Source organism: Vipera ursinii, assembly GCF_947247035.1.
Source record: "Vipera ursinii genome assembly, chromosome: 3".
NCBI lineage: Eukaryota > Metazoa > Chordata > Lepidosauria > Squamata > Viperidae > Vipera > Vipera ursinii.
Window position 1 is genome coordinate 96,817,314 of NC_139516.1, and position 18,576 is coordinate 96,835,889.

At 37.0% G+C, this 18,576-nt stretch overlaps 1 protein-coding gene across 1 annotated transcript in view; it reads right to left on the reverse strand.

Annotated features, from left to right (window-relative positions):
• CDC73 (cell division cycle 73) overlaps nucleotides 1-18,576 on the reverse strand; it is a 146,313-nt gene that overhangs the window by 114,859 nt on the left and 12,878 nt on the right. Inside the window, exons 2-7 of the mRNA XM_083358897.1 lie at nucleotides 18,099-18,204; nucleotides 8,996-9,065; nucleotides 7,102-7,164; nucleotides 6,960-7,012; nucleotides 6,269-6,357; nucleotides 4,702-4,918 (exon numbers count right to left, since the gene is read on the reverse strand). Coding sequence (XP_083215023.1) covers nucleotides 4,702-4,918; nucleotides 6,269-6,357; nucleotides 6,960-7,012; nucleotides 7,102-7,164; nucleotides 8,996-9,065; nucleotides 18,099-18,204 — 598 coding nt within the window. The remainder of the gene's footprint in view (nucleotides 1-4,701; nucleotides 4,919-6,268; nucleotides 6,358-6,959; nucleotides 7,013-7,101; nucleotides 7,165-8,995; nucleotides 9,066-18,098; nucleotides 18,205-18,576) is intronic.

Here is an 18,576-nt window from a genome sequence, read left to right on the forward strand (position 1 = left end):
AAATGTAAAAAAATATTTTCCTTTTATATTTCGGAAGGGAAAAAAGTAAACTCTTTACTATATAAACAGGTTTTTAAGAAATATTTCCCACAAAAGCAGCAAAATGAATTAACTGCAAGGACTTTTTCAAGAAACAAAGCTAAATTAATCAGTACTATAACATATTACACTCTTAATAATCATTTGAAATATTCCAGTCTACAAATTAAAATTAAGATTGCTTTAAAAATTTAGATAAAACCACAGTAATCAAAGGATACCTCTTTAGAGAACCATGGGAACTGAGCAGAGATTGTAACTTTCCATCACTATTCTGCTAGTACAAAAAAGTTAAGGTGAACTTGCACATCATTCAGAGGAGAATATGTGCCTTGTTCTAAACAAATGAAAGGTACTTAAAACTAGAAAAAAGTGGAACATAACCTGTAATAGTGTCATTCTGAAATAAATATGAATAATGAATACAAAACAAATCTTAACACTAGTTTCCAAACCTAATAAATTGTGAGCATTAAGAGGCTATTCTTGTTCTCTTTGAGCTTACCATGATATAATTTGACATAGGTAATGCTGCACTTGATCATTTCAATAAACAATAACACACACACACACACACATGTATATATGTAGGTATTTATTTATTTTTATTTTATTTTATTAGATTTATATACCGCCCTTTCCCGAAGGACTCAGGGCGGTTTACAGGGTATTTTAAAATCAAACCAATACAAAATACAAAAGTTAAAAAACAATTTAAAAAGATTAAATTATCCCTAAAAATAAAAACCCCAGTTAAAAATTCTCAGCCTGGGCCAGAGAGCTCAAAGAGCCAGGTCTTCAGGTAGCTAGGTAGGTAGATGTATATATGCCCAAATGAAGCCAAATTAAATCCCACCCAGGATAGAACCCAGCTACAATATACAGATAATTCTCGACTTACAACAGGTTGCTTAGCAACTATTCAAATGTATGACAGGACCCCGAAAAAGCTACTGCCACCTGGTTTCAAAATTCTGACCTCTACCATACATACACCCCTGGTCACTGACCACATCTTGGGCACTCAGCACTTACAGCTGTTTGCAGCTTCATGCAGTTATGCAGCTGCAATTTATCATGTCTTTGTTGGACAAGGGCATTTACTTCCAATTTCTTCCAAAAATAATACCCCCTAGTGAACAATGGTTTTGCTTCTGTTTAATGACATTGCTGTTTGCTTGTGTGCCACTGCATTTGCTTAATGACTGCTGCAAAAAGATTGTCATATCAGGTGCAGTCAAATGGTGAGCCGCTTTATATCTTTTATGACTTATGGCTGAAATTGTGGACTTAATTACGTTCGTAAGTTGAGACTACCTATACAGTCTTTGATAGGTATTTCTCAAAAAGATATATAAAAAACTGTAATATTGCAAGTTGATTACTGTAGTCATAAATTTTGTTCAATGCCTATTGTTAAAAAAGTAGCCAATTTTTATATTGTTTAGGATTTAAAGAATTCAAATAGAAACAGCAAGGTTTCAGGTGCATCTTATCCACTCATTGGGTGACACACTGCTGCAACTGTAACAAGTAGATAATATTACAGCTAGATGTAAGATCTAGTCTAGTCCAGTAAAGTCTCAGTGGGAAACGGGAGTTTGATAGATTTATTTCTGAAAATCAGTATTTTAAACTCTTAGTGACTAAATAATAAAATCTAACAAAGATCACACTTTCCTCCAACAACGTATTTGAAGTGTCACTAATATAATGACTGTGGATTGCCTTAGTGAAGTTTCTTTAGTAAAAAAAAGGTCATAATTAACCTTAAGTTCTAAAGAATTGTTACTAGCATATTCCTAAATCAATAACATTGTAACACATATTATAGAAATAAACTGATTTTAAGCCATTATTAGTTTTTTTTTATTTAAAAAGTTTTACAATACATTTTATCTTTAACAAACAAACAAAAATGAAAAAACCCCTCCCAACCCCCTCCCCTCCCACCCTCTTCCCCGTCCCCAACCCCTCCCTCCCTTTCTCCTCCCCCCCACTTCCCAGAGCACAGTACAGGGTATGAAAATACAAACAATCATAATCTAACTTACGCAAACAATCCTGAACTATTTAGACTATCGAGCTTTAACTCATATAGATAAACTCCAAACATATATATATATATATCATATCAATGATTATTCAAATACAAAATAATACTTTTCAATCTAATACCCAATAAAAACAATCACACATAAAACAATTTATATCAATTGTCTAAAGCGATTCTTCTTTCCAAGTAAGCTTTAAATTCATATTATCCTAATATATTATACAACTTAAAATACCATAGATTACTTTCCAAACTTAAATTTTTTTATATAATATTACCTACTCCAATGTTACCCATAAAAATATTACAAATTAGCTTCAATCACAAATAAAACAATTTATATCAGTTTTATAAAACTATTCTTCTATCCAACTAAACTTTAACATACTAAAACCAGGTTTATACAACCTTCCCTTCTCCTAATATATTATACTACTTAAAATACCATACATTACCTTCCAGGCTTAAAATTTTTCATCCAAATAACAAATCATAGCCTACAGAATATCAATAAACACTACTGCAAATCTTCCCAATTAAATTTTTATAATCATCTTAACACTAAAGCAACACAAAATATTACATAATTATATTATAAGGGTGAAAAATATATCCCCAAATATTTAATCCTTCTAGCAATTCCAATTCCCATAATCCTTATTACATTATTATCTCTTGCAATTATGCAACTAAATCTTCAGGCTTGATTCATTCTTCCAGAAGCAGCACGCCTCTTCCAATTTCTAGCCTTCTCCAGTGGTGATGAAGTTTGACCCACTCCTGTGACTTTCACATCTGTCTGCATTAACCCTTCAGCATCTTGTGGATTCTCTCTGGAACGTTGAGACTCTCTGTCACCTTTTTTCTTTGTAGATTCCAAAGATGGTATGGGGACTGCTTTTAAAACATTACTGTAAAAGTCATGTGCCTGAGTCACCGTGGTAAAACAATGCCTCGTACCTTCATAGGTCACCACCATACCCACTGGTATTTGCCATCTAAACTTGATATTACGTCTTCTCATTTCTTATGTCAAAAAAGCAAATTCCTTCCTTTTTCTTAAAATTCTTGCAGGGATCTCTTTTAAAATCAGAACTTTTTGCTCAGCAATTACAAAATCAATATTGTAGGAGGCCTGGATAACTTCATTTCTAATCTTTCTCTTTGTAAAATAAACCACCACATCTCTGGGTAATTTCCTTTGTCTTGCAATCCACGAATTAACACGGAAGATTTTATCTATATCTTCCATTATTTCATCTGCTGGTCGCTCCAACACCCCTTCCAAAGCCTCAGAAACCATTTTCTCCAAATTTTCCTTAGGATTTTCTTTTAGGCCTCTGATTCTTAAAGCAAACTCCATCTGATAATACTGTGTCGAAATCAAATCATAATCCATTTTCTCTATCACATTTTCAGTTTCTGTCATTTTGGCTTCCAGTCTAATATCATTTTGAGCAAGATCTCCCACTCTTTCATACAAAATCTCAATGCCTTTAGCCATGCTTAACATTGCAGATGTGATGTCTGCTCTCATTTCTGTTAATTTCTCTGTAAACTTCTCCTCCAACTTTTTCTCCATTATCTCAACAAATAGTTGCATTTGCTTTTCCATAGTCTCTTGCAGCAGATTCTGCAAATCTTTTACTGTAAAAGCTAATGCAGATACGGATACCGGGGACAATAAAGTTTTCACCGAAGACTGCTGCACCAAAGCAGGAACTTTAGAAGATATAGCCGCCATTTTCACCCACTATTGTTAGCTACGCACTTTCACTTACGAGTTCAGCAAAGTCCATTGAGTTAAAGATCAAAACACCATCTTCACCAAAATCTCCTGCATCGCTCTGCCTGCGTCCTCGTTCTCAAAGGCTCTTCCTTGCTAGCAGGGATGGTTGCGAACGCCCTGTTCTGCTCCAAAAAACCCGGAACAGAGGCACCTCGCAGTCCGGAGCATGCCCAGGCTTCGGGGGGCTCAATCCTTCCGCCACAAAAACTCTAAGTTCTTGCGGCCCCGGAGAGCTCTACCCCTACCTGGACGCTCACCCCCTCCTTTTCTCCCGAGGTGGGGGCTTCCGAGCCGCCAAAACAGCTGATTGGCGCTGTTTTCGGCGGCTCTACGGAGCCGCGAGGCTGACAGCCAAAGAATGGCTGCCTCCGGCGACGTCTTGCCATCCAGAAGTCAAGCCATTATTAGTTTTCATTCCCAAGGCAATGATATATGACTTTATCCGGGATGCAAATTTAATCTAGGATAATCCAAAGATAAACCACATGGACTAGTTTATTTTTCTATCATCTATTAAAATATGAAAAAATATGAATTCCAATCCTAGACAACATACACTATACATACAATTTAATCATCTGTCAAATTAGATCCTGAGTATTTTTCAGAAATTTTTATTTTTATTTTCATCCAGTTTTATAATCTAGAGCTACAGTAATTCTCAAGATGGAGCTTTAATACTTCTTAGTTTTACTTATTCCTCTTGCTATTTTGCATAAATTTTCTCTCACACGTTAACATGCATTGTGTTCTTCCTAAATAGTGAGGAAAGAGCATCTACTTGAAATCAGATAAAAATATAATAAACCAATATTACCTTGCCTGTGCTCTGTAAGATGGTAGTTCTTGTCCTCCACACCCTTTCCCTGCTGACAATATCTCTAGTAACATCAACTTCTGCATCAACAAAACTTCTCTGTTTAAGAGCAGTTATGTCATCATCTAAATCAGTCTTAATTGTGGCCCTTTTCTTGGCCATAATTTTGGCTTTGATAGCTGCAATTTTTTCCACAGACATGGCTTCAGATAAGGATCTACAACAAAAAAAATGGATAGAAATTGGAGCAGGTAGAAATTGGCATTGACAGTTCAATCATGCTACTAAATGAATACGATTAATTAACAAATTTTATAATAGAATTTAAATTCTATCACTAGGCAATTCCAAAGATAAAGCTGCTTGTAAGCCGCCCTGAGTCTTCGGAGAAAGGCGGGATATAAATGGAATTAAAATAAAATAATAAATAAATAAATAAATAAAATAAAAAAGCTTGTCTTTCTTCCTGAGATCGTCCTTTAAATACTTTAATTCATGAGTATTGTGAAGAAAACATAACTAAGAAAATGAAATAGACATTAAATAAGAATGAAATAGAAGGGTATTTTATGATTGTTATCTTAATTCCATCATTAGTCTAAAGATGTAAATATTCAGCACCCTACAGTATTCCTGTTGTTGCTCGGTGAGAACACAAGTGGTAAAACAGCAATTTTCTGATTGTTTTCAAGGGATGCAAAAAGCCTGGTTTAGCTAATATTTTTATAAGAGTGGGAAAATAATCTAATATTGGGTGAAACAAGTGACAAGCTCAATAAACATTTAATAGTTTTTTCCTAGTTACACATTAGTTTTGAATATATTTGTATTTATTTTTTTTATTTTAATTCCATTTATATCCCGCCCTTCTCCGAAGACTCAGGGTGGCTTACAAGCTTAGCAGTAGCCTTCATTCTATGTATATGCCTGCTTATTAGGGCTTTCACACCCCCCCCCAAGCGGCATTATTACAAAGTCAGCTTAATTGCCCCCAACAATCTGGGTCCTCATTTTACCTACCTTGGAAGGATGGAAGGCTGAGTCAACCTTGAGCCTGGTGGGATGCGAACCTGCACTAATTGCAGGCAGCTGGTGTTACTTAAGGAGGCATTAGCCCACTGCTCCACCAAGGCTCTTTATAGTCAGTATCTTACTTCATCAGGTTTCTTAAGGACTGTAATTATTTGGGGACTGACAAACCAGGATTTAAAATAATTGCTTAAAACAGTGGCAAGCTGAAATTTGTAAAGTATGTTATTCATTCTTACTATTTTATTCAACTAGATTCACACCAAACTGCCAATATCAAAAATGTCAGGGTAGGTAGTCTTTTAAGTGAAAAATACCTTTTTAACGGGACATCTGTTAGTGGTATTTCTAACTGTATATTCTAAAATGATATAAAATATCTGCAAGTTATTTTCTACTGTTACCATGTTTTTAATCCCAAGGTTTGCTGAATTTTAACAATTTGCCATTTTTGCAAGGACAAATTTCAGAAAAATTTAGTAGCCATGCTATTGTTAAGGTAACTCTTAAATTAACAATAGCACAAAGCAAAACTTGCCTGATCTGCTCAGTCTGCACAATGCCTTCCTTGTGTCCTTCCAGCCGAGCTGCCAACCGTTCTTTGTCAAGCCGCACACACTCTTCATCCTTATAAGGAGAATATTGCTTATAACATCATCTTTATTTCTTACTAGAATAAACAACTAAGAGTTCACAAACATGTGAAACTTGAACATTTAAATGAAAGACAGTATGGTCTTCTTAATTATTTTTAATAGCCAGTATTATCCATATTTATATGAACTATCTACAAATAAAAATCAGGTTAAATTTCAATTGTTCAATCTACCCAGAAAGAGTTCAGAAAGTCTTAGAAAATATTAATCTCACACTGTGCAATTGAACTGAGTAGGAATTACAGTACTGGCAGTACTGGTTCCTTTTCTTTAATAATTTTCATTGATCAACAGAGCTAGTCTACCCACACTGTTAATCTGAAGGAAAAAAAGTAAGCAGTAACACAGAAAAATTCAATGAAACCAATTTTGGTACTTTAATCAAACACTGTATCTCAAGCATTGCTATTTACAGTTTTTAAGTTGTAGTTCAAAAGGGATGACTTGCCTTCATATTTACATTCAATTATTATACCCTATGTAAGATAATATTGGAAGAAACAAATCTGAATAGTTTTAAAACCATCGAACAAGCTTCTTATTCCATAAATACCTTGCATGAAACCACTTTACCTCTATTCTTGGTTTCTTAGCTTCTGCTAATATTTCATCAGCTGCTCTTTTGACTGCAAGAAAAAGATAAATTAATAAGATTAAGGAGCAGCTTTTTAAAAAATCCACTAATAAAATATTTAATTATTAAACTAAACTGTACCTTGAGTAGATCGCTGGAGACCTATTTCCAATGGTGCACTTCTATCTATACTTGACGATGTTGCTAAAAATTTATAAGTACAGAAAAAAAATATGAATGTTTTTAGAATGTCCAAAATTAAAGCAGACAGGTGAATAGAAAAATTGAAGCAGTAACCAGGCTATATTAAAATATTAGAACATGAATTCCCTATATGATAAGCAGGAGGCATCCCTTACTATCCACCAAGCTCCAAGTTAATTGAAGGCAAAATGTTCAATTCATGCTTGATGTTTCCAACACTTCATGTTTTATGTTTCCAACAGCAGAAAATCCCCATTAGGCTTTTCCAAGTACTGAACAAGACTGGATGTACAGTGAGATCTTCCATGACAGAGAATTGGCTTTAAGCATTTTTCTATTATCAGCAGAACTGTCTTGGTACCCGCCTACCAAGCTTCATTTCTACCTCATAGTTTTTTTAAAAAAAAATTACTTCAATTAAAAACAATAAGGAATCTAACACACTACATAGAAAGTGTCCACATTAAGTATAATTGTTAGTTACAAAAAGAAACACTTCTGAGTTCCACATAGTTCTTACTGATATTCTTTGAAACTAAAATAACAGGAAATGGCAGTCCAATGTTCTGTCTGATAATCTCCCCACTAAAATGAAAGGGGGCATCCTTGGAGGTCAAGGGGAGATAACGGGAAAGAGTCAATATGGTGTAATGGTTAAGGTAACAGTGTGACAAAGGTTCTAATCTACTCTCAGCAACAGAAAGTTTCTGGGTGCCTTTAAATCAGTCATTTTTGCATAGTTCAATCTACCTAGAGAACTGTTCTTGTGATGAAAATAAGTTGCCACCCTAAATTTTTTCTAGAAAACTTGGGATATAAATCAATCTCATTCATTTATCTCCTAGTAAACGTGTCATTTTTGACTTCACAGCCTTTTAGGATTAGAGTGCACCCAATAGGCTCTAAAACTGCCAATATAATGAAAGCCTCACATTGGAAGCTCCTGAGTAAAAACTAATTCTAATATTTGCTTGACCAATACATATCTGTAGCAAGAAAGTAAACATTTTTTCTCATCAAGAATTCCACTAATATCTGCTGCTGACTGAAGATGGATAAGAGGGAAATATTTTTTTATTATTTTCCTTTTCTTTTTTTCTGGGCCTTTTCATTCAATTATTGGCTTTTTCACATTGATTTTTTTTCCAATAGTTTCTTCTTTGGGTTTTAAATCAGGGCCTTAGAAACACTCAGTGATAGAGAAAAGAACTATTAGAACTTGTTTTCCTTTTTTAACCCCAGTTGGTTTTATACTTGACACCAGATTCAATTAGTCTTATCTAATCAAGTTAACACTTGATTTGGTATTTTAATTTATGACAAAGGGACTAAAATTATTCTGCCTTTAATATAAGAGAAAATATTTCATTACTCATGAATTCATAGTCATGGCTTGGGTCCGGGATATTTGAGGGAACACCTGCTGCCTGCATCAAGTTCCCTTCGTCCAGTGCACTCGCAGAGGGAGGGTCTTCTCAGGGTGCCGCCGGTAAAAGATTGCCAGCGGATAACACCCAGGGGGAGGGCCTTTTCTGTGGGTGCGCCTGCCCTCTGGAACCAGTTGCCCATGGAGCTCAGGACTGCCCCTGACCTACGTTCATTCCGCCGAGACCTGAAGACTTGGCTCTTTGAGCTCTCTGGCCCAGGCTGAGAATTTTAACTGGGGTTTTATTTTCAGGGATAATTTAATCTTTGTCTTTTAACTTTGTATTTTGTATTGGTGTGGTTTTAAAATGCCCTGTAAACTGCCCTGAGTCCTTCGGGAAAGGGCGGTATATAAATCTAATAAAATAAATAAAATAAAATAAATATATTTATGTTTTTGACTCACATGTTTCTCCATTAAGATATGCAAGGAGATCTTTTCTGTCAGGTCTTCTTACTACAGGAATGTTTTCAGTCTGAAAGGAATAAATAATTGGCTTAATTTTGTAATCTAAAAGTCTCAAAATTGGTATTTTGCTATGAGCCCACTTAATATACGTAAATCTTAGCTAGACTTTCAAACCTACTAATATACAATATACAAAATACAACGCTCAAATATTTAAAGGCATATTAGTAAATATACTATCATCTATATGATCATATTTTGTCAACAGAACAAGCTGAGGGTAGTTACATTCATCAAACAATTTTGCTGACACTGGCACTAAGAGTATTTCTGTATTATTTAGGTATAACATTACAATATTTCATTTTAAAATATATTTCAAGAATGCTAGACAAAAGTAATTCACAAATTTCTTCTGTTATTTTAGCAAAGGTATCTTTTTTTTCTAATTTAAAGTTTGTAGATGGCTTGAACTACAGGGAGTGCAGAATTATTAGGCAAATGAGTATTTTGACCACATCATCCTCTTTATGCATGTTGTCTTACTCCAAGCTGTATAGGCTCGAAAGCCTACTACCAATTAAGCATATTAGGTGATGTGCATCTCTGTAATGAGAAGGGGTGTGGTCTAATGACATCAACACCCTGTATCAGGTGTGCATAATTATTAGGCAACTTCCTTTCCTTTGGCAAAATGGGTCAAAAGAAGGACTTGACAGGCTCAGAAAAGTCAAAAATAGTGAGATATCTTGCAGAGGGATGCAGCACTCTTAAAATTGCAAAGCTTCTGAAGCGTGATCATCGAACAATCAAGCGTTTCATTCAAAATAGTCAACAGGGTCGCAAGAAGCGTGTGGAGAAACCAAGGCGCAAAATAACTGCCCATGAACTGAGAAAAGACAAGCGTGCAGCTGCCAAGATGCCACTTGCCACCAGTTTGGCCATATTTCAGAGCTGCAACATCACTGGAGTGCCCAAAAGCACAAGGTGTGCAATACTCAGAGACATGGCCAAGGTAAGAAAGGCTGAAAGACGACCACCACTGAACAAGACACACAAGCTGAAACGTCAAGACTGGGCCAAGAAATATCTCAAGACTGATTTTTCTAAGGTTTTATGGACTGATGAAATGAGAGTGAGTCTTGATGGGCCAGATGGATGGGCCCGTGGCTGGATTGGTAAAGGGCAGAGAGCTCCAGTCCGACTCAGACGCCAGCAAGGTGGAGGTGGAGTACTGGTTTGGGCTGGTATCATCAAAGATGAGCTTGTGGGGCCTTTTCAGGTTGAGGATGGAGTCAAGCTCAACTCCCAGTCCTACTGCCAGTTTCTGGAAGACACCTTCTTCAAGCAGTGGTACAGGAAGAAGTCTGCATCCTTCAAGAAAAACATGATTTTCATGCAGGACAATGCTCCATCACACGCGTCCAAGTACTCCACAGCGTGGCTGGCAAGAAAGGGTATAAAAGAAGGAAATCTAATGACATGGCCTCCTTGTTCACCTGATCTGAACCCCATTGAGAACCTGTGGTCCATCATCAAATGTGAGATTTACAAGGAGGGAAAACAGTACACCTCTCTGAACAGTGTCTGGGAGGCTGTGGTTGCTGCTGCACGCAATGTTGATGGTGAACAGATCAAAACACTGACAGAATCCATGGATGGCAGGCTTTTGAGTGTCCTTGCAAAGAAAGGTGGCTATATTGGTCACTGATTTGTTTTTGTTATGTTTTTGAATGTCAGAAATGTATATTTGTGAATGTTGAGATGTTATATTGGTTTCACTGGTAAAAATAAATAATTGAAATGGGTATATATTTGTTTTTTGTTAAGTTGCCTAATAATTATGCACAGTAATAGTCACCTGCACACACAGATATCCCCCTAAAATAGCTATAACTAAAAACAAACTAAAAACTACTTCCAAAAATATTCAGCTTTGATATTAATGAGTTTTTTGGGTTCATTGAGAACATGGTTGTTGTTCAATAATAAAATTAATCCTCAAAAATACAACTTGCCTAATAATTCTGCACTCCCTGTAGGTCACCATATGGTAGAGCTACTAGGCAACTGAGACAGAAAAATACAGTAGTTTCAACAAAAACAATGAGAACCTTGCAGATCCCTGTGCTGAAGGTAGTTGCAGAACAGTCTCTTTCCAGTGCAATTGGCATGTTCAACTTGTCCATGCCGGGAGAAACTTCTGGTGACCGCCCATTACTGAAAATGATAGTGAATGAAGGCTTGTGGGTGCTGCTTTGCAGCAGCAAAAGCTATTTTATGGAAGAGTGTCCTAATAGAAGTCAGATTGGTCCCCACTGTCTTGGTCATCCTAAAAACCAAGTTATTTCAGAGGGCTTATGGTAAATGACAAGACGGTTAGTTTGATCATTTTTATGATTGTGGTTTATGGTCCTAAAATAAAATACAATTTAGTTCTTACCATGAACATTTTATTTTGATTCTTGTGTCGCTTGTAATTATTATAAAGGATTTAGTTAAATATTGGGGTTTTTTTTAGTGTTCAGTACCATTATTTTAAGAAAGTTTAAATACCAAATATTCACTTAAACTAGAGAGGGGGTGTTCTTTGTATGGAGGCCGTCATTTTTGTTTTACATTTATTTGATTTTTTTATTTTATTTTAATTCCATTTATATCCCGCCCTTCTCCAAAGACTCAGGGTAGCTTACAAGCTTAGCAGTAGCCTTCATTCTATGTATATGCCTGCTTATTAGGGCTTTCACACACACACCCCAAGCGGCATTATTACAAAGTCAGCTTAATTGCCCCCAACAATCTGGGTCCTCATTTTACCTACCTCGGAAGGATGGAAGGCTGAGTCAACCTTGAGCCTGGTGGGATGCGAACCTACACTAATTGCAGGCAGCTGGTGTTACTTAAGGAGGCATTAGCCCACTGCTCCACCAAGGCTTTGAGTAACAGTAACAGTAACAGTTGTCACTTTTTAATCTGTTGTATTACTGCCCTCCCCCCTTTTATTAAATTTATATTTCAATGTTTGTTACAAAATATAATAAAGGTATTTGTAAAAAATATTGACTAATGAAGCTTGAGAAAGTATTATGTAACACAATGTTGTGGCTTGAATAACTATCAATGAGTTACAGGTAGTACTTGACTTACAACCAGAAGCTTAGCAACCATTCAAAATTACAACAGATCATCCAAAACCTACTTATGACTTGGTTTTGAAGTTACAGCTGCTGCAGCATCTCCATAGTCATTTATCTGACCATAACATAAGAGATGCTTCAACAATCCCCCTATGTAACATCACATCCCGTCAGCTCCCTACAGGCCTTGAAAATAAGACTAAAAATAGTTAGTTTAAGTTTACGTTTATTAAATTTATATACCGCCCTTTTCCCGTACGACTCAGGGTGGTTTACAAACTATTTAAAAACATCAATACAATACAAGAGTTAAAAACAGTTAAAATAATTAAATTTGATCCCTGAGGGGAAAAAAAAAAAACCTCTCAGCCTAGGCCGGAAAGCTCAAAGAGCCAGGTCTTCAGGTCCCGGCGGAATGACCGAAGGTCGGGGGCAGTCCTAAGCTCCACGGGCAGCTGGTTCCACAGGGCAGGTGCACCCACTAAGAGGGCCCTCCCCCTGGGTGTTATCCACCGGCAGTCTTTTACAGGCGGCACCCTGAGAAGGCCCTCCAAGTGGGAGCACATAGGATGAAGGGAACTTGATGCCGGCAGTAGCTGTTCCCTCAAATAGCCCGGACCCAAGCCATTTAGAAAAGGAAATGGTTTAAGAAATTCTCAATTTTACCCTAATTTTACCCATAATATCACTTTAAGGTAGTTATTTACAAGAGAATATTTACTCTGTATTATAGTTTCTTTTCTTTTTAATTTATTATTACTTGAATAGGTAATATATTATTTTAAATTAAATAAAATTTAATTAAATAAAATTTATATGTTGCCCATTTCACTATCGAGAACAACTCTGGGAAGCAATATAGCAACAGAGACATGAATGTGATATCATTATGTGATTTGCTTTTTAGTATATGCTATATTAATTTGCTTTATTTTTATTGTTCTTTTCAACTTTATGTTTGGTTTTTACAAGACATAGACAAATATTTTTATGATGGGACTAAAGATTATACACAGAGACCATATGATGGTGCAAAACATTAAAAAAAATAAAAATACTGAAGATTTCTGTGAAGAATGGAATCAGATAGTAGTAGTATCAATAACGTCTGCTACTATATTAAACTATGTCCAAAAGATGTTACTGAAGAATTATCAGATGTACAACAAATGGTATCCGACAAGATAGAAATGATATTTTAAAGTAGATTTACAACTGATAAGTCAAGAGAATGGTTTTAAAAAGCACATTTCACTATATATAAAAAAAGAAACTGGCTGAGTTTTAATTTAATTTAAAAGGAAAATACAAATGACAAACCAAGAGAATAACCTGAATAGTTTTTCCTACTGGATTTACAAAAGAAGCTTCTTAAGACCCTAAAGACCTCTGCAATATGACAAAAAAAGAAATGAAATCAAATTCTACAATATATGATTCAATTAAAGATTAAGATTGTTAGAAATAAAAGGAAGGAATACAAAGTTGGTCTATCTTCAAACTAAAATTAATATATTGGTACAGGCAACATAAAATGCAAGATTAAAACTAATTTTAATGACATGCTAAAATACATATCAACCTTTAAATTCAACCATAAGCAAGTAGTTCTTTTCTTCTGCTAAGGCTGCAAGTTTAGTTAGAGTATTCAATTCAAGTGAGTTTAATGTCATTTTCTTTCATGTAAACAGGCCTAAGACATAAATAAATTATAAGCACCTTAGCATAGTTTTTGTAATTAGAGTTAATATGCTCAAGACCAAACTGCAACTGAAGTAAAAAAGGATGCAAGTATCAAAACTGTGAATTGTTTTGCATATTTTTAATGCTGTTGCAACAATCTCTTTTATTTCTTTTATATATAAGTGTGTGTGTTTTGGTTGAGCTTTAATGGTAGTTAATATAATTCTGACAAGCCATCTTTGGGCAGGAGTATTTATTGAGCAGTATATTTTCAACCCCTTCATGGATTACTGCCTTGTCGTGGCGAAGGGGCTTGCGTAATTCAATGAAGCTATGAGCTATGCCGTGCAGGGCCACCCAAGACGGACAGGTCATAGCTGAGAGTTCTGACAAAACGTGATCCACTGGAGAAGGAAATGGCAAACCACTCCAGTATCTTTGCCATGAAAACCCTATGGACAGTACCAAAAGGCAAAACGATATGATGCTGGAAGATGAGCCCCTCAGGTCAGAAGGCGTCCAATATGCTACTGGGGAAGAGCAGAGGGCTAGTACTAGTAGCGCCAGAAAGAATGAAGCGACTGGGCCAAAGCCGAAAGGACGCTCAGCTGTGGATGTGTCTGGTGGTGAAAGGAAAGTCCGATGCTGTAAAGATTTTTTCTCCGTAGGAACCTGGAATATAAGATCCATGAATCAAGGAAAGCTGGACGTGGTCAAACAAGAGATGTCAAGACTGAACATTGACATCTTAGGTATTAGCGAACTAAAATGGACAGGAATGGGTGAATTTATGACCATCAGGTATACTACTGCGGGCAAGAATCCCTCAGAATAAATGGAGTAGCCTTCATAGTCAATAAAAGAGTAGGAAAATCAATACTGGGATACAATCCTCAAAATGACAGAATGATCTCAGTTCGAATCCAAGGGAAACCATTCAATATCACAGTAGTCCAAGTCTATGCCCCAACCACCAGTGCTGAAGAGGATGAAATTGACCGGTTCTATGAAGCCCTACAGCACCTTATAGAAGTAACACCAAAAAATGATGTCCTTATCATCATGGGGGATTGGAATGCTAAAGTAGGAAGCCAAAAGATAACTGGAATAACAGGCAAGTTTGGCCTTGGAGTACAAAATGAAGCAGGGCACAGGCTGATAGAATTTTGCCAAGAGAATACGATGGTCATAGCAAACACTCTTTTCCAACAACCCAAGAGACGGCTCTACACATGGACATCACCAGACGGTCAACACAGAAATCAGATTGACTATATGCTCTGCAGCCAAAGATGGAGAAGCTCTATACAGTCGGTAAAAACAAGACCAGGAGCTGACTGTGGCTCAGACCATGAGCTTCTCCTTGCAAAGTTTAGGCTTAAACTGAAGAAAGTAGGGAAAAGCACTAGGCCACTCAGGTATGAATTAAATCATATCCCTGTTGAATATACAGTAGAGGTGACAAATAGATTTAAGGAATTAGATCTGATAGAGAGAGTGCCTGAAGAACTATGGACAGAGGTTCGCGACATTGTACAACAGGTAGCAACCAAAACCATCCCAAAGAAAAAGAAATGCAAGAAAGCAAAATGGCTGTCTGAGGAAGCTTTGCAAATAGCTGAGGAAAGGAGGAAAGCGAAAGGCAAGGGAGAAAAACATAGATATGCCCAATTGAATGCAGAATTCCAGAGAATAGCTAGAAGAGATAAGAATGCCTTCTTAAATGAACAGTGCAAAGAAATAGAAGAAAACAATAGAATAGGGAGGACCAGAGATCTTTTCAAGAAAATTGGAGAGATGAAGGGAACATTCCATGCAAAAATGGGCATGATAAAGGACCAAAATGGCAGGGACCTAACAGAGGCAGAAGAGATTAAGAAGAGGTGGCAAAATTACACAGAAGAACTATACAAGAATGAGCTTAACGTCCCTGATAATCACAATGAGGTGGTCACTGACCTCGAGCCAGACATCCTAGAATGTGAAGTAAAGTGGGCCTTAGAAAAGCTGAGCAACAACAAAGCTAGTGGAGGTGACAGTATTCCAGCTGAGCTATTCAAAATCTTAAAAGACAGTGTACTAAAAGTGCTACACTCAATTTGCCAGCAAATTTGGAAAACTCAACAGTGGCCACAGGATTGGAAAAGATCAGTTTACATTCCAATTCCAAAGAAAGGCAGTGCCAAAGAATGTTCAAACTATCGCACCATTGCACTCATTTCTCATGCTAGTAAAGTCATGCTTAAAATCCTACAAGCTAGACTTCAGCAGTATGTGGATCGAGAACTACCAGAAGTACAGGCAGGATTTCGAAGAGGCAGAGGAACTAGAGATCAAATTGCCAACATACGCTGGATCATGGAGAAAGCTAGGGAGTTCCAGAAAAACATCTACTTCTGCTTCATTGACTATGCTAAAGCCTTTGATTGTGTGGATCATAACAAACTGTGGCAAGTTCTTAAAGAGATGGGAGTACCAGACCATCTTATTTGTCTCTTGAGAAACCTATATGCGGGTCAAGAAGCAACAGTGAGAACTGGACACGGAACCACTGATTGGTTCAAAATTGGGAAAGGAGTCCGGCAAGGCTGTATACTGTCGCCCTGCCTATTTAACTTATATGCAGAGCACATCATGAGAAAGGCAGGGCTAAATGAATCAAAAGTTGGAATTAAGATTGCTGGAAGAAATATCAACAACCTAAGATATGCAGATGATACCACTCTAATGGCAGAAAGTGAAGAAGAACTAAAGAGCCTCTTGTTGCGGGTGAAGAAGGAGAGTGCAAAAGTTGGGTTGAAACTTAACATTAAGAAAACCAAGATCATGGCATCTGGCCCTCTCAATTCCTGGCAAATAGATGGGGAAGAAATGGAGGTAGTGACAGATTTTGTTTTCCTCGGCTCCAGGATCACTGCAGATGGGGACTGTAGCCAAGAAATTAAAAGACGCTTGCTCCTGGGAAGGAAAGCCATGGCAAATCTAGACAGCACACTAAAAAGCAGAGACATCACCCTGTCGACAAAAGTGCGTATAGTCAAGGCTATGGTCTTCCCAGTTGCAATGTATGGCAGTGAAAGTTGGACCATAAGAAAGGCTGAGCGCCAAAGAATTGAGGCCTTTGAACTGTGGTGCTGGAGAAGACTCCTGCGAGCCCCTTGGACTGCAAGGCGATCAAACCGGTCAGTCCTAGAGGAGATCAATCCTGACTGCTCTTTAGAAGGCCAGCTCTTGAAGCTAAAACTCAAATACTTTGGCCACCTAATGAGAAAGAAGGACTCACTGGAGAAGAGCCTAATGCTGGGAAAGATCGAGGGCAATAGAAGAAGGGGACGACAGAGAATGAGGTGGCTGGATGGAGTCACTGAAGCAGTAGGCGTGAGCTTAAATGGACTCCAGAAGATGGTGGAAGACAGGAAGGCCTGGAGGAACGTTGTCCATAGGGTCGCGATGAGTCGGACACGACTTCGCAGCTAACAACATATTTTCAAAAGGGACACGGTGGCTCAGTGGGTTAGGACGCTGAGCTTGTCAATCAGAAGGTTGGCAGTTTGGCAGGTCAAATCCCGAGTGTCACGTAACAAGAGTGAGCGCCTGTTACTCATCCCAGCTTCTGCCAACCTAGCAGTTCGAAAGCACGTAAAAATGCAAGTAGAAAAATAGGGACCACTGCGGTGGGAAGGTAACAGTGTTCTGTGCGCCTTTGGCGTCTAGTCATGCTGGACACATGACCACAGAGACGTCCTCGGACAAGCGCTGGCTCTTCAGCTTTGAAACGAAGATGAGCACCGGCCCCTAGAGTTGGAAACAACTAGCACGCATGTGCGTGGGAACCTTTACCTTTACCTTACCTTTATATTTTCAAAGCTGGCCCAAATCTTTTATATGGAATTAGCATAGATTTGAAGATTATCTATAATATCAATAAAATGTACCAAAATGTGCAATATAGTTTCAATTACATTTTTGTATGCTTTTAAATGACTGCATGTGACAGGCAGCTACCTCTCTGGTCAGAGAATTAAGTTACAGTTATTATGCTCCTGTCTTTCAAATCTTTTCCAGAAGATTAAAAAAATTCAAGTGAAACAATTCCTAAAAATATAATCATAAAATAGTTTGATATTGGTTCAATAAAAAGAATGTATTATAAGGTCATGATTTGTGACAGTTCAAGTCCTTAGCACAGAAATTCATATTCAAATATTAAAATGAATAATTGGAGAAGTGGAAAACACCATTAAAAAAAGTCCAGCTTTTCCTCTAAGAAGTTTACTTACTGCCGCACGACGGACATAAACAGGATGTGAAAGATGTACATTATTCAACAGGAACAAAATTGAATCCAATGTGTAGTACTCTCTGGGCTGGCCTTCTTTTCCTGTCCTGTATAGGATAAAATGAAAACAGGCTTACAAAACTGCTATAAAAGGAACATACACCAGCTGACCATAAAAAGCAAAAAATATGAACTAATAAATGACTATCACTACCAGTACATATTTTGCTTCCTCAGTAGAAAAGCCAAGGAGAATAATCCTTATGATCTCATTCAAAAGATAAACGTATTTTCTTGCAATTTCTCTCTTTTTTTAAACAAACACAAGACTTGTATTCAATGAGAGTGCCCTTCAGAAATTCTCTTCTTTATTGGATAAAATAGCTAATGACAGTTCAAATATCTGGGGGCTTGCAACCTTTCAATTTGGGAGCCAAGGTTGGCAATCTTGAAGAAAGGTGATCTGGTGTCCATTTTAA